A 17,500-nucleotide genomic window follows, 5' to 3' on the forward strand; every position below is an offset into this window, starting at 1 on the left:
AGCTAGTGGAGGCGGTTGGAAAATAGAAAATATATTACAGCTAGGGTAGACGTTTGGAAAATATAAAATATATTACAGCTAGTGGAATCGGTAGGAAAATTACAAAAATAAATTACAGCTAGTGGAGACGGTTGGAAAATAGAAAATAAATTGACCAAATCTCCTTGAATTAAAAAAAAATTCTCCTTGAAACCTCCGTGAAATCTTGAATTTGGTGCGGAGCTCATGGCAGGAACCCTGAATAATGGATGCTGTCTTTTGTTAGTTTCTAATTCTTTTTCTTCTTCCTCGTTCTCATTGTTAGTTTCTAATTCTGAGAGAATTTGGGAGATGTCAAGTCCCATCTTTTACAAACGTACATTTTCTGTCACCTTGCTTGGGGCGTGACAGATGAAGTCGCCACAGCACACTAGCAATCAAGTAGCAGGGGGTGCGACACATTTTGTTGAGTAGGTGAAGGTCAACTGGACACGCACACACTCGGGGGTACTTGTTACATATATTGCAGCCTCTCTATAACGACCTTCAATATAACAACATCGTGGGTGGTTGGCGGGTGCTTTGGTGTGGTTTTAGTTTAGTTATAGTAGAGGTTTTACGGCGCTCGCAACTGCATAAGGTCTTATGAGCGCCAATTGGTGTGGTTTGCTTCTTCTTTCATATCAAACATCTATCGTCCTTATCTCCCCTTCTTCTTTTTTTTATGTTTGTTACTCTCTTGTAACACCTCTAATCTTCTGGCGCTTCTGGCGCTCATATGACCTTTTTCAGTTGCGAGCGCCGTAAAACCCTCTACTAAAACTGAACTAACAACATCCTTTGTAAAGATAAGCTACATATCAACATGGTGCCCAAGTCCCGATTTTTCCTTATTATATCATTAGTGATGTGTTTGGTTTCCTCTCTCAATAACGACAACTCTCTATAACGACATTTTTTCTGGCCCTGACGATGACCTTATATGCACTGTATATGCAGGGTAGATCCTCCCTGACATTCTACATTGTTGTATGTCAAAATTTTGAACAAATGGAAATCAAATAAATGTTGTAGACGGTCATGAGGTGTATCGATTAGTCTTAGTCTCATTGTTCTTCATACAAATAAATCTAGTAACATTTAAACAAATTGAGGATTGAAAAAAAGTTTTTTGCTTCTGAAAAACCGTTTTTTGACACACGACAATGACGAGTGACAGCAACAATATAAAGCTTATTTTGTGATGTAGTGAAGTCGGCTAAACCAAAATCTCCTGAACCTCCTGATTTTCTTTGATTTAAAAAAAAATTTTTTTTGTATTTTCGCCAGTCAATGAATCATCTAAATTAATTGTGCCAATGTGGGCATAACAAAAACACCAAAATTTCATTAAAGCAAAAAAAATGTCATCCTCATCCTTTGTTTAACTCAAAGTTCACCTCTGACCTAAGCACCCTGCCTGAGCAGTGAGCTGTGTGTCTTGTGGAGAGGTCAACGAGAGAAAATTTGGCAGTCCTCCACTTCGCCTTTCTCTTGTCTAGAGTTATTTCTTCTATAGAAATCTAGTGTTGATATGCCTGTCCCCGTGGTTTTATGCACCCTGCATAATTAAGCAAAATTTTATAATTTGTTGGCATAATTTCCGATTATTTTCCTTTATCATTCTTTGTTAAAATTAACAAAATCGCATAATTTCACATTTTTGGGCTCTGTTTGCATAATTTCAGAATTTGTCTTGCATAAAACGACGGGGACAGATATGCTGTTGGGCTCATAACCAAAAGGTTGTGGGTTCGAATCACGTCAGGGGCCTTGGTGTTGTGTCCTTGGAAAAAAATATTTTACTATTTTTACACAAATTTTCCTCACTTCACAGGCGGTAATGGGTACTTGACTTATAGACAGAGAAAAATTTTTTGTCAGTTTGAACTTATATTTAATCAGCTACTTGCACTGTATGCTTCCCAGGAAGCTGAGTATGTTTTCGAGTGTTCTTCGGTCTGCTTGGGTAACAATAGTTATAAAACACGTCTATAGAGAGCGATGAGCATACTGTAGAGTGGGTATACGCGCTCTATATACATGCAGTAATTATGATTAAATGTTATCATCAGATTACATGTATTATTTTGATGAGTACCTGCTTTCTACACAAGGCCACATATTTATTTTATTTTCTGCAAGAAACCTGTAACTGTAAAGTAAACCATTCACCCACATAATTTGCCCGTCTTCTAAATGATCTACGAGTTGATGACGCTTTAAAACAGTACTGTATCATCTGTCAATCACCCTTTTCCCCGCTCCTTCCGTTCCAGCTTCCTTCTTCGTCTTTATCGTGTTCTTCATGTTGTTGTTTTTCTTCTTCTCAAGTTTTAGTAAATGTTTTACAGCACTTGCAACACAATTAGGTCATAAAAGTGTTGGTTTTTTCGTCAGAATTTTACGGCACTCGCAACTGCATAATGTCATATGAGCGCCAGAAGTTTAGAGGTGTTACACGAGAGTAACAAACACAAAAAAGAAGCAGGGGAGATAAGGACGATAGATGTTTGATAGGAAAGAAGAAGCAAACCACACCAGAGCACCCGCCAACCACCCACAGACAAGGAGAGTTTTCTCTAAAACCAAACAAATATACACACCAATGAAACCAAATTTCTCCTATCTATAGATAGGGCAATGCCCACTTTTGGTGTAGCTCAAGATTTCTGAAACCTCCGAAATCTGGGTTAGCCCGCTTGTCCTTAAAAGTCAAAAGGGACCATACACTTATATATAGCTTCTCCTGAAGTGTCAATGGGCTTGACTTTCATTCATGTTTTAGGGCTCTGCGTGTCCTTTGTCTGAAGTAATAAAGGGAAACTCGGAAACAGTATTATCATTCTCTGCCTTTAAAAAAAAAGTGTTAGGAACTTTAATGTTATGTAGCCTACTTGCTTTTTATTTTAGTTTAATAAGAATTTTACCTCACTCCCAACACAAATGTACATGTCATATGTGAGACAGCGAGGTGGAATCAGGCTCTCGTCAAAATAATCAAAGTGAAGAAACTTGCATTTTTCCTCAGATTTGTGAATTTTTATCAAATCTTTGAGGGCTTTTACTCGACACCTTTCATGCCCATTAAGGAACTATTTCTGTGTGGATTTTTTCTGAAAAACGTTGATTAAAAGCACAAAGAATGTACATTTTCTGTTACCACCGACTCTTAAGCTAAGGAAATAGCTAATCTTTGGCGGCCATTTTCTCACTAATTTTACCTCTGAAAACATGTAACCCTTCCTCCTTCATTCGCAAATATCTCGACTTGTATTCAAGACAAACGGATATTTTTTTCATCTAAATAAAGACAAGTGAACAAGCTTTAAGATGATACCAATAACTCTACATGCCCCAAAATTGACGAGAGACTGATTCCACCACTGCCTCACATATTATAAGTGCAGAACATTAGAGGTGTTACTAAACAGGAACATCATACAAAGTAACGAAGGAGAAATGACAATAGATGTTTGAAGCTTTTTTTTTTCGTTTTAGTAAGAGTTTTACGGCACTTGCAACACAAATGTACATGTTATATTATAAGTGCTGAACATTAGAGGTGTTACTAAACAGTTTTTAGTTTTAGTAGAGGTTTTACGGCACTCGCAACTGCATAAGGTCATATGAGCGCCAGAAGATTAGAGGTGTTACAAGAGAGTAACAAACATAAAAAAGAAAAAGGAGAGATAAGGACGATAGATGTTTGATAGGAAAGAAGAAGCAAACCACACCAGAACACCCGCCAACCACCTACTTACTAAACAGTAACATCATACAAAGTAATGAAGGAGAAGTGACAATAGATGTTTGAAGCTTTTTAGTTTTAGTAAGAGTTTTACGGCACTTGCAACACAATAAGGTCAAGTAAGTGCCGAAGATTATAGATGTTACAAGAGAGTAACAAACCCCCAAAAAGGAGGGGAGAAAGAGACGATAATTTTTTTATAGGAAAGAAGGAGCAAACCACACAAGCACACCCACCAACCACCCATACTTTCAGGGTTAACGAGCAGACACAACGATACAAGATCCAACATCACACCTGAGCACATGAAATGACCAAAAAAATCGGAGGTAAATTTAATGTTTCAGCCGGTACAAACTTGGACACGCTGTCATCACTCACACGGCTAGGAGATAAACGGGGACAGAGATGACTAGTACACACAAACAGACACACAACCCACACCCTAACACATATTTTATGTAATGGTCGCTTTTAAGCACAAGGGGCCTATCCCGAAAGATGCTCCTTTGAGAAAATAGAAGATAAAGTTTTTGCCCCTTGTTCGCTTTCTTTAAAAGACAAGGAGAGTTGTTATTTTTACTATAGCCGAACAAATATACACACCAATGAAACCAAACTTCTCCTTTTTAGGTAGGGCAATGCCCACTTTTGGTGTAGGTCAAGATTTCTGGAAACCCGCGAAATCTGGGTTAGCCCGCCTGTCCTTAAAAGCGACCATTTAGTATTATAGTATATATAATATAATAGCCTACTTCTTCTACATCAAACACATACACGTATAGTATAGGCCTAGTTAGTAGCCACGATCCCATAACACATAATAGAGTATATATTATATATAGCCCATTATTTATTCATGAAGTCATTTATAATGGGAATCGAGCCCCTAACACTGTCACACATCCACGCGATACAGGATATCTTTTCCTCCACTCTCAGACAGCAGCACTGTAGTAGCCCCATATGGCAGTGCACAAACAGATAACATAACGGTGTAACGTAACAGTAATAATGCCCATACTTGTTCAGCAACAGATCAGATTCAGTGGATACGTGTTTAGGCTGTTGTTAACGCCCTTGTCAGCACTATTATTAATTAGGTTAGGCCTGTTTAAGGGGCGGGACCTCCAATTCAACATCCTTTTTCTTTTTTCGTAAGAGTTTTACGGCACTTGTAACACAATATGGTCATATAAGTGCCGAAGATTAGAGTTGTTACAAGAGAGTAACAAACACAAAACCAGAAGGGGAGATAAGGACGATAGATGTTTGATAGGAAAGAAGGAGCAAACCACACCATAGCACCCGCCAACCACCCACAAAGGCCTATTTAAGAGGAGGGGCCTCCAAATTTAACATCCATCTCCGACACGACCGAACCAAATGGGTTGAGAACCTTGAAAACTCCACAAAATGACCCTCTGTTCAAAAACGCCCAGTTTGGGATTTGAACCAAGGCCATCTGCTCAGAAGTCCAGCAAGATACCAACAGAGCTGACGGAATGCCCAAACAGATACATGACATATGTAGCAACAACAACAACAACTACAACAACTACAACAACTCAAGAGTAAAGCAGTCACACACACACAAGACGTCCGTCCCACACCTCTCAACAAAGAACAAAACCAACAGGTGAATAAATAAGCACATAAGTTTAATTAACAAATCACCGTAACAGTCAAAGGAGTCACACTGAGCACAGACGCACTCTCCACGAGGAACCAGCTGAGGTGATCCACCCCTAACTAGTCTCCTACAACTTGGAAAACTCAAAACGACGGGTGCAACACTTACAAAAACAGAAATGAATGGGGGGGAAAAAACAACAAAAAGCATGATGTATTTATCATACCAACAGCTCCCGAATTAAATCATCCAACTCCTCCGAATTAAATCATCCAACTCCTACAATTCAACATTTACTTCTTTTTAAAAAAAAAATAAAACAAACAAATCAAATAGGGTCAGCACATATGGAAACGGCTGCCCTTCTCAGTTTTCTCAAAGAAAAAGCCGGCACGGTTAATAAGGGTATATTTTACACAGCTATAGTATAGAGACAACTTGGTCAAATAAAAATTAGAAGCCGGTTTTACACCACTACAGACATAATCAGGTCGTGTAAACATTGATGTCAGCACAGGAGAAATCAGAAATGTAGGAAACATTCACATCATCAAACCAACATGACCTTCATGTAAATTACATGTCGTGTAAATTACACAATACCAAACAATAAAAAAACTTTCTCTTCACAACAACACAGACCTTTTTCACAAAAGTTTGATGATTTAAGCCGGCCTCTGTTGATAGAGTCAAGACATGAAAACCCTGTAGTAAAGAGGCAGAGATGTGCCTATGGCAGTAGCGACTCACAAACAGCCCAGAAACAACAGACGCCATCTCTAAAATCTGCAGCTCCGCCTGCAATTTTTTTCATTTCCGTCCGTCCGTCTCCCTTCTCGTCTCCCCTGCAAATTACTTGCACAAGTTTGCGACTGACAAACGGAGCAGACCGTGTTAGTTTCCAAAGTACAAAAGTGTCTCTCCTACTATACTCACTCAAAGCACAGTGTTCTTCTCAAAACCCACAGCGGTGATGATACAAACACAGCCGCTCCCAAGCTTCCATCACCTCCATGTGATTTCCATACATTTATATATCGTATAGTGATGATTGTTCCCAGCGTAACAACTTGGGATGACCTTTCAACTCCATGGCACAAAGTCAACCGACCAAACCTAGTGAAATATTTCCATTTTCATTTTCTGGTTACTTTAGGTGTGTGAGTCAACAAAAAACAGAAAGTATGGCTCTGGGGGGACACAACGAGGCCAACCTGGCCATCTGAGACCACACAGCGAGACCAACCTGGCGATCTGAGACCACACAGCGAGGCAACCTGGCCATCTGAGACCACACAGCGAGGCCAACGTGGCAATAGGAGAAGAACGAGGGTAAAGCAACCTTCACCTCTGTCATGTCATTCCGTGACATTATCATCATCATCATCACCAATGTCTTTCTGACCCATAGATCAGGGGAGAAGCCACGAAGAAACCCTTGCCACCTTTCCCTATCCAAGTGAGCCAGCCTCATGATATTCTTCATGTCTTCCCACTCTCCATTCCGTGACATAAGTGAGGGAAAAATATTAGTCTAACTGAAGTTTGCGTAAGTAACATATAACATTAACACACAGCATGCAACAGCACCACCTATACACACATTTACATACATACGTACGCGCACACATGCGCACACACACACACACACACATGACACAGATTTCAAGGAGAGTATCATACAATGAGGTTACATCTCTATAGGGAGCAGTCAATCAATCAACAGCTTCAACGACATCCACTGACAAAACAAAACAAAACAAAACTCAACCATGATCAAAGCACGGTCGTCCCTGGCTTTGCAGTCACCTCTGTACTACCGGCCAGTGTTCTGCGACACCCTCGAGTTTTTCCCACAATTCTAATGAACCCATCCATAGCAGTCCGTCCTTAGTAGACCGCCACTGTCAGTCATTTTAGTGACAAGTCAGCCTCAAAACCAGCTCATCACAGCCGTCATTTGCAACAAAAGTTTTCCGCCAACCCGTCCTCAGACTGAGTATGTGAATGTCCCTTTGATGCACAGAAACTCTTATGATAGACAACAGTTTTGATGGACATGAAATAGAAGAATACAATAAAGACTTCCAATAATTTCCAACCATCTGATGACTCGGTCAATTCAAGTAAGCGGCTATCCATCCGTCTACAACGGTCATTTTTCTCTGTGATCTTCAGTGACCGATATAGACAGGTTCGACCGTGCAATAGTGATGCAAACCAAAAACCACAACAACACTGCCACAAGCTAATAAGAGACAGACAAGTGTCCATGGCGTGTGGCTAGTCAGTTCCTGCCTCCGTTTGCTGTCAACAACACACAGCCACGCACAGATAACACAAACTTGTGACACGGTAAACTCCAGATCAAGGATAACTCGTTCGAATTGCCATTCCCCGATTGATATCTCTCTAGTTTTTCATTATCAGTTTACCCAAATTCTAGATGTGTTGAACACATTTGTCAATCCTCGACACGTTTGAGTCATCCGTGGTGGACTGCAGTTTGCGCAGAAACGACTCACGACACCAGATTTGATTTTGGCCCTATGGCACGCTTTAACAAACACAGCGAGCGACCAGACGCTTGTGGGCAGGGTGTGTGAGTCAGCTTCTTACACAGAGTTCCAAACTACTCCGCCATAGGATCAAGTCTATCCAGGAGTAAGGTTTGTGGCTTCTCTGAAGGAAGCGTTTTGGGCTGCTAGGGCACAAAGTTAGAGGCCGACCAGGGCGGTGCCACTGACTGAAGTTGTCTTTAGGCCGTTCCCTAAGAGGGGATATTATTATTAACATGTTTTTATGCACAGTACAATTGTAAATGGGCAGATATATCAATGTCATGCTCATACTGTGCCGGAACAACATAGGGGGGAACTGGGGCTGTGGGTATAACCACATTAACCACATTTTTGCGCGCCAGCAACTGTCATGACCTTAGAAAACATAAACACACACAACAGTCCACAAACGCTATAACAAAACAACTCAAATAATCACAAATCCACACGGCAATTTTAAAAAAAGAACACTGTGACAAACTCAGCTCAACTCTACAGGGAAACACAAGATAGGAACATTAAAGCACAATGTAAATGAAATTACAAATTCACACATTTGACCAGATTCTGTAACAAGCAGTAATGCCGTCATGTTCAACACTTCCCCGGGGACACAGCACGACCACCTAACGTCGTGTACCGACAAACAAAAAAGACAGCCTGTGATTGTGTGATGTCCTTTCTTTCTCTCTTTTTCTCTCTCTCTTTTTTTTTCATTTCTTATTTTAAGACATCTGATTGGCAGGGTGCAAAAGCCGTGAAAAAGCAGCAGGGCCAGGTGAGAAAATGCTGGTTAATACTACAACACACACGCTCTCTACTCTAGAAAACAAACGTTACTGCCACCATCACACCTGCCAGGACAACAACCGTCCAACCTGCACATCAGAATTCTAAAACTTCTTCACACTTACAAAAACAAAAAACTAAAGCTAAAAAACTCCACACCACTCATAATCTCTCAATAAACAATTCAACTCTTCACTACATTCAAAATGGCTCTAAAACTAAGTATTGCAATATTGAGTGCTTATACTTTTAGAAAAGAATGGTTGTGGAAAAATATTTTTGAAATAGAGAGATATAAATACTCTCAGCCATGTAAGGCGAAAGCGGAACTAAAATTCCCATGATACTTGAAGGTTTGAAGTTTAAAAAATAATAACAGTACTGGACTGAATTATAATGGACATGTTAACTAGAAGACAGGCTGTATGTTGCTTTACCCTTGAACCATCACCTCCACAGACCCGACAACATCCTTAAAACATTCTCAACTTCATGGGAATAACTCAGCAATAGCTTTCCCTTTCATCCATTCTCTCACTTAGCCATAAGAACGTGATTTTTTTTCCACTCATGTCACCCTTGTGCACCCTGAAAAACAAATTTTTAAAAAACAACATATTGTCTGTCCACATAACCTAGCAACTCAAACACATCTCTCTTACTGCACACACAACTGACGCGTCCACACATGATCCCACGTGACCAAACAAGATGTCGCTGTCTCAATGTACACAGCGTGATCCGCTGACAACGTTCAACAAAAGTACCTGGAGGGGAGGGAGGGGGAGGGTTTAGAAGTCGTTCTCTCGTTCGTTCTGTCTATCTATCTTTATTTATCCTAGCTAAGTTACCACTTCTTCTTGTGCTCGTCCATGCTGACCCCCCCAGGCCCGTAGGCCACCACCAGCAACAAACCGCCGATCACCGACATGGTCTGGAAAAAGTCGTACTTGAGGAAGTCGCGCATGGGCCGGTAGTCGGGGATGTTCCACCAGGCGTTGAAGTAACAGTTCAAGGCCGTCAGCCACACCACCAGCACCAGGGCCGACAGCTTGGTCTTGAAGCCGATGCCGATGAAGACGATCAGAGTCGTGCCTATCAAGTTTTGAACAATCTGGGAGGGGGGAAGAAGAAGAAAGGTTAGTTTAGTATTAGTGTTTTACGGCATTTGCAACACAAGGTCATATAAGTGCAGAAGATTAGAGGTGTTACAAGAGAGTAACAAACACAAAAAGGAAGGAGAAGACATCAGTACAACAGATGTAGACAGGAAAGAAGGAGCAAACCACACCAGAGCACCCACCAACCACCCACAGCCTAAGATTAAAGGTGTTACTGGAGAGTAACATGTATAGAAAAGGAAGAGAGATAAGGACAACAGATGTTAGATAGGACAGAAGGAGCAAACTAGACCATAGTGCCCTCCAACCACTTTCTCGTGATCAAGACAATATTGGGAACAAACAAACATCCAGAAAGGGTGGGGTATAATGTTGTGCACCCGTTCCTACCAACAAGAGACTCAGTTTTAGTGTTAAGTTTTATTAAAAGTTTTACAGCAATTGCAACACAATAAGGTCATATCAGTGCCGAAGGTTAGAGGTGTTACAAGAGAGCAACAAAAATAAAAAAGAAGGAGGAGAGATAAAGGCGATAATGTTTGATAGGAAAGAAGGAGCAAACCACACCAGAGCACCTGCCAACCACCCACACAACACAACAGACTCACAGACAGAAAACTACGAGTTCCACATAGCCCTTATAAAAATCAATCTTAGACAGAAAATGTTTATCAAAAATAAACATGAGCGTCGTCAAGAAGATGCCATAAAGAAAAGGTAACCACACTCAATAAAATCCACCGGCAGGGACTTAAGATACCTTTCCAACCTTTGGCACACACACACACACAACCACAACGTTTGAACACATCCATACAAAACACATAGGTCTGTCACAACACGGTGGAATCAGGTGCCAGTCAGTTTGGGAGGCAAACAGAGTTATTGGTTGGTACAGTCGTCTTGTAAGACTCGTAAAGAGCTGTAGCTCATTCATTTGTCTTAGGTTTTTTTGGGAAAAAATAGCCCATCTGTCTTCAATAAAAAGTCCACCAAAAAAAACCCACAAAAAAAGTTGATAAAAATTTCCCAGTCAGCAGAAAAAAGCAAATTTCTTCCACTTCATTATTTTGGCTAACACCTGATTCCACCACAATACCACACACGTGTGTGTGTGAATGAGTGTGCGTGTGCGTGTGTGTGTCTATGTGAAGACAGACAGACAGACAGACAGACAGACAGACAGACAGACAGACAGACAGACAGACAGACAGACATCTGACCTGCATGAAGGACATCTCAAATCGTAAAAGTGTGAGGAACATGAGCACCAGGAGGATGCGCCCACTGAGCTGCATGTACTGCTTGGGGCTGTTCTCTCCTAACGAGGGCAGGCCGGCAAACAGGGACTTCCCCTCCGTCTTGTTCTCTGCCAACAGCAGCAGCACGCCGCCCGCCAGGGCAAGGTTCCTGCAAGGAAAACATACACAACATCTCAGGTTTCTTGGAGGTTGAGAATAACCAAAGATTTCTAAAGTAAAGAGTCAAGGTACACAACAACTCAGGTTTCTTGGAGGTTGAGAATAACCAAAGATTTCTAAAGTAAAGATTGGTTGGTATTTGAGTGGTAGCCTATAAGTAAAGCTACAAAAATCCAGTTTAGCTGGTATTTGAGTGTATAAGATTTCAAAAGTAAAGCTACAGAAATCCTCAAATAAGTTGGTATTTGAGTGGTATAATATAGTGTAAAGTGCATAGAGCCTGCTGTTGAGCGGGGATATGCGCTATACAAATGCTATCTATTATTATTATTTATAAGATTTCTCGAGTAAAGATACAGAACACCTCAAAGTAGTTGGAATTTGAGTACAAGATTTCTAAAGTAAAGATACTTCAATCATTTCAAATAAGTTGAAATTTGATAAGATTTCTAAAGTAAAGCTACAAAACACCTCCGATTTGTTGGTATTTGAGTATCAGATTACTAAAGTAAAGACACTTAAACATTTCAAATTAGTTGAAATTTGAGTACAAAGTTTCTACAGTAAAGGTACAAAACACCTCAGACTTGTAGGAATTGAGTGTGGAGAAACAGGTCAATATGACGACTATTTAGTTAAGTTTTAGAAAATGTTTTACACCAATAGCAACACAAATACATCATGTATCAGGTAAGTGTTGAAGATTAGACGACACAATAAAAAGATCCAACGACATAGCAACTAAGACACACACATATAAAAAACATATATATATATATATATATATATATATATATATATATACATAAAAGAAAAAGAACAGAAAAGCAACTAACTTACCTCATGAGAAATTTAAGATCCCATATAATACTGTAGGCCACTGTCTGCAAAAACAATGATGATGACAAAAATGTATGTTAGAAATGTACACGTATGTTAGAAATGTACACGTATGTTAGAAATGTACAAATTGTCCTAGCACACAGTACACACTGCAGATAGAATTCATCTGACTGAGCCGAGTCTAGCCAGATTTTCCTTCATGGATGGGGCAAACGCAATAATTCTGACAATTCAATCGAATTCAACTAAATTAAGACTCTATGAACTTCAAAATCAAGCATGTTTTTCAAAGCTACAAGTCGAATCGGGTCGTATTGTGTCAGAATGATAGTATTGATAGCTTTTTACCCATCCATTAAAGAAAATCTGGCTGGCCAGCCTCAATCTTCTCTTCAGTGAGGACACATTAAGACAAAACTCATAAGACAAAATGGTCAGCCTACTTGCCACTGAAAAGAACAATACATTAAAACAAACCTTGAACAGGAGGCACTGTAAGTTTTATATTTAACCCATTTTCACCTCAACCAGTCCCCCCTGAGCATTTATAAGGCTGGGTAACTTAAAATTAATAAGTGTCTGTCAACGTTATAAGTAAATTTATCAGTTACTTGAGCTTCAGAACTTTTTTCCCAACTTTCCAGGTTCCAGAACCTTTTTCTTCCCAGTCCATTATCACAGCGGGGGAACTAAACGTAGAACCTCAGGCATGTCAACTTGTTTTAGTTTTAGTAAAGGTTTTACGGCACTCGCAACTGCATAAGGTCATATACAAGAGAGTAACAGACATAAAAAAGAAGAAGGGGAGATAAGGACGATAGATGTTTGATAGAAAGAAGCAAACCACACCAGAGCACCCGCCAACCACCCGCTGTCAACTCTCTCAAAACATAATCAGGGACAGCCAACCTTAGGATAACAATACGCCTGCCTGCTGCTTCCAGAGAGGTACAATAAAATGTCTTGTAAAAACGCCAAGAATTTTCACGTTCAAGAGAGGTGCATAAAAAAACAAAACAAAAAAACACATTTTCTTGATTTTTTCTTTCTACATTGGGTTAACAAGAAGCAAAAGCAAGGATTTGGGCGAAGAGTTACCTGTAAACCAATTATTCCAAAAAGAAGTCCACAAGCAATAGGTACTTTCTGCCGGCTGAGGACCATGGCGCACCCAGCAAGCTGACCAATCAGGTTGATGATGACGAAGAGTGTTGCCAGGAAATATCCACAGGACCAGGACACGTTCATGTAATCTCTCTGCTCGTTCCACTGGGTCCACATCCGAATGCCATCTTCCAAGAAAGTGCTGACCAGACAGAATCTGGCTATGTGAGGAAGAACGTGCTTTGTGTGGCGGAGCACCTGTTAAACACAAACACAACAATTAAACAATTGCCTTTTTGGATTCAACTGTTTGCACGCACGCAATCACACACACATACACACACACACACACGTGCGCGCATGTACGTACACATATATATGCACGTACACATGCACACACCCACACTTCAATACCAGAAAGTGATACAATGACAATCGGCAGGATCAGGGGGCAAAAAAACCCCACTCAAAACAGTCACCAAGACAGCCTCATTAAATTATAACATAAGCGGTCAGTGACTTGGGAGTTCAACTAAAGGCAGGTCAGGTAATGGTTCAAAAATACAGGAACTGTTAAATGGTCATTATAAAGAAGGGATCAGGTGGAAGCTGACCAGCCAAAGGTAAGCCCACCAACTACACACTCTTTGTTTACCACCAGTTGCTACTGGTCTTCTATGTCAAAACAAACGCAAGTATAATTTTTATCGCACTGTCTTTCATCTATTTACAGTACAAATAGAAACAAGTAGGCTACATTTTAAGCCCATTATAATCCTCATCTTCAACGTTCCCTATCTAGCTCACAGGGGTAATAAATGGGCCACCTCTGCACAGGGTGCGAAGTGTCCGTTAGAAGTCACACCAGAGCTGCTCAACGTAGTTAACTACCGTACAAGGATGAACAAGAATGCAGACCCTAACCCAAAATTATCCCCAACCCAGAGCAGAACAGAAATCACAACTTAGCAATGAATACCCTCTGGAACTCATGTTGCAAGTCTCTAAAAGCTAAGAAGGTTACAATGAGATTTGATTTTTTTTACATGTAAAGACAGTCATAATCTGTATGAAAATCAGACAGCATCCCAGGACAATTTTTCAGCAAGACATAAAAATATCTCACTCTTTCGCTTAGAGACCATTTAAAGTCAGCCTGTGTCAAACCCAGCAGTCAACTAGATCCAGATCAATTTAATTAAGGCCACCTCTATTCTCACCCGGAGTGAGAATAGTGTAGGCGAGTCTTGTGGCTATTCTCACCCGGTGCGCGTTCATCAAATTTTGCGTTCACCCTAAACCACAGAATTCTACACTGTGATAACAGAAAAATTGTAGAATTCTGTGCCGTGAACAAACGTTCCATTACAATTGTAGCCTACTAAAAGCGTACAATTTTGTCTGTGGGCAGTGGAGAGAGAGAGAAAGAGAGAGAGGAGTAGCGCGAGAATTTCCGGGCAAAACAAAATGGCGACCCGCGTAGTTCGGCTCGATTCGAAAAGTTAAATAGCCGTAGCATCTTTGTAGACAACCAAATTTATTTACTTTTGTGTTTTAACATCATTTTTAAACTTTGTTTTGGTCAATTTGATCGTCCACACCGATAGACAGTATTCAGAAAGAGACAGAGAGAGAGAGAAGAGGGGAGGAGTTGATCTTGCGAGAACTTCCGGGCGGGTGAGAATAGCCACTTTCTTAATTAACAAGTTGGCAATGTTCTACACGGTGCTACCAGAGTATTAAGTGTTAACTGTGTAGTCTGTTGTGTATAGACGATTGAGACTTAAGAACAATTCATCAACAAGATTATATTAGATGGGTACTACGTTCAACAAGTAGAGTGAAGAGTGTGTCGTCAGTGTAGTGCAGAGTAGTGCAGAACTCACTGTTTACGCCTAAGTCTAAGTCTTAGTCTGTGGTGTAAAAAAAAAGGACGGTAACGGAGCAAAGACCGCCACGTGTGAAGTCAATCAGTATGGTGTTATTCAGATCTTAAAAATAAATATGACAAGACTTTGGCAGCTGAAGGCTGTGCAACATCAACAACTGCACTGCAACACAACCGACTCCATGACCATACCCCATCCATTGAAAGTGAAAGAATGGTGTCAGCCGGGTGTCAAAAATGATGTGCTGAATGTAAACACAATAATAGTGGTATTTCAAGCTTCTTATATTCTTCAATCTAGACAACAGTAATTTCGATAAGCTGCCAGATTCTTCTCATATTTAAATTATAAATAAATGTGTGTTAAATCAATTCAACGTGTTGTCAGGTGCGGTAGATCTATCCTAATCCTGGCATTGAGAGCTGCTGCTGTGTGAGTGAAGAGTGGAACAAACGTGAGTCCATATGCAATGGGTCGGGTGATGAAAGGGGACGGAATGTGGATGGTAAACAAACTATAGCTCTCCGTTAGACTAACCTGATCGGCAACGTCCTCCGCCTTATCCATAAGTTCATTTTGCTTCGGCATATTTGCCTTGTGTTGACATAAAACAGACACTGACAGTGACAGTGCCGTCCACGTATCAAAAGTCGGACTATCGTTTCCGGAAGTAGTGGCTCAAAGGTTTCTCACGAAGCTCTTGGCCCACTTGGAAGCGGGTACTTTTCCCTCCCCCTGAAATTATTGATTCCTCCAAAATGTTCAACGTCTTTGTTGTCAATAAGCTACATCAAGAGAAAACTAGAGACTTAAACAAATGCTTCCAGGTTATGATGACTCCGTTCTGACAAAATCTTCCTTAAAACGCAGGTCTTGCAACCAACCTAGCGTTGTTTCAACATTTTGTACAGAGGTTGGAATCGCCTGCCACGTATTTCGCCGTTCACGACCTCGTTTCTCTCCGGATTACCCGTGGATTGCCGAAGGCCACCGACTGCTGGGCTTGATCGCTTGTGCGCGTCTCATGATCAAGAGTGTGCGTGCCCAACACAAAAAGAAGGTTTATTAACGATCACTTGCACGCACGTCTGAAATAAAAACAATAGCCTGAATCAGTGTCAAGACTTGGCCTAACAGGAAAAATGAGATACACGTTCACGTACGAAATCTAATCTGAAAATAACTTCTCAGTTTAGTTTCATCTGCTCTCCCCCCAGCGCGAATCGAAACGAGTAAAAAAAAAAAAAGGGTGCCACGCCTGTTTTGAACTGCGTAATAAATCTAGGCTACTTGCGAAAAAAAAAATTCTAAGGTCTAAGAAAGGATTAATTAATCTCAGAAAGGACCAAACAATATTTGAAACGAAATAGCGTGCATTTAACGCGCTAATTTGGAAAAGATTGAGGAATAGATCTGGGCCTGCTGTGCATTTCGCAAAGAAATATATATAGTGAATTATCATGTGGTGAAAAGTTGTCTATAATTATGTGATTTTTTATTTTTTATGAGTGTATGCGTATGTGTTTGTGTGTATGTGAGCGAGTGAGTGAGTAAGAGAGAGAGAGAGAGAGAGAGAGGGGGGGGGGGAGAGAGAGAGAGAGAGAGAGAGAGAGAGAGAGAGAGAGAGAGAGAGAGAGAGGGGCGAGGGGCGAGGGAAAGAGAGAGTGTGTTCGTGTGCGTGCGCGCGCGCGTGTGTGTCAACATAGAGAGAAAAAAAGAGTGCCGAGTGCCAATGAATCATACAAAATGAGTGACAGTATTTCTACTTTCGTTTCAAAGACCCGCCATGAGAGGTCCAAGAAACGTGTTAGGATTATCACCGCCACTGCGGGACAGCGGCGGAAACTTGACACACATAAGCTAATCTAGAGGGAAAAAAACTCGGCCACCAACACACGCCACTATAAGCCTCATGCGTGGCGTGACGTCGGCCGTTTGTGTGGGCTTAGGTGAAGTTCAATTGATTTTTCCCCCATTTCCCCACCTTACAGGTTCTGGTGACCTCTTTTATGGGTGCACACTTTATTTTTTTCTTTGATCTTTATTTCGCTTTGGAGGAATGTTGATCTATAACAGTAGACTGCATCTTTTCTTGCCTTGAGTCAACTAACTTACTAACTGCATGGCTCCTGATCCTCCTCCTCTTCCTCCTCCTCCTCCTCCTCCTCCTCCTCCTCCTCCTCCTCCTCCTCCTCCTCCTCCTCCTCCTCCTCAGAAGAAGAAGAAGAAGAAGAAGAAGAAGAAGAAGAAGAAGAAGAAGAAGAAGAAGAAGAAGAAGAAGAAGAAGAAGAAGAAGAAAAAGAAGAAGAAGAAGAAGAAGAAGAAGAAGAAGAAGAAGAAGAAGAAGAAGAAGAAGAAGAAGAAGAAGAA

General features: G+C 40.8%; 1 protein-coding gene across 1 annotated transcript; it reads right to left on the reverse strand.

Annotated features, from left to right (window-relative positions):
* Window positions 1-5,412: 5,412 nt before the first annotated feature.
* Window positions 5,413-15,832, reverse strand: LOC101850527 (surfeit locus protein 4). Its single transcript, XM_005090245.3, has 5 exons — window positions 15,668-15,832; window positions 13,236-13,499; window positions 12,135-12,178; window positions 11,097-11,283; window positions 5,413-9,866 (listed from the first exon to the last, which is right to left on the reverse strand). The coding sequence occupies exons 1-5, from the start codon at window positions 15,716-15,718 to the stop codon at window positions 9,600-9,602; spliced, it is 813 nt and encodes a 270-aa protein (XP_005090302.1). The 5' UTR covers window positions 15,719-15,832; the 3' UTR covers window positions 5,413-9,599.
* Window positions 15,833-17,500: the final 1,668 nt, after the last annotated feature.

The sequence above is a fragment of the Aplysia californica genome, unplaced genomic scaffold (assembly GCF_000002075.1).
Source record: "Aplysia californica isolate F4 #8 unplaced genomic scaffold, AplCal3.0 scaffold00014, whole genome shotgun sequence".
NCBI lineage: Eukaryota > Metazoa > Mollusca > Gastropoda > Aplysiida > Aplysiidae > Aplysia > Aplysia californica.

Bases quoted from the DNA above. Each gene is read 5' to 3' on its own strand.
- LOC101850527 (XM_005090245.3), bottom strand. From the start codon at position 15,718: ATGCCGAAGCAAAATGAACTTATGGATAAGGCGGAGGACGTTGCCGAT. The intron at 13,500-15,667 runs GTTAGTCTAACG...TGTGTTTAACAG, and splicing joins CGGAGGACGTTGCCGATCAG to GTGCTCCGCCACACAAAGCA. The intron at 9,867-11,096 runs GTCAGATGTCTG...CCCCCCTCCCAG, and splicing joins TTGAGATGTCCTTCATGCAG to ATTGTTCAAAACTTGATAGG.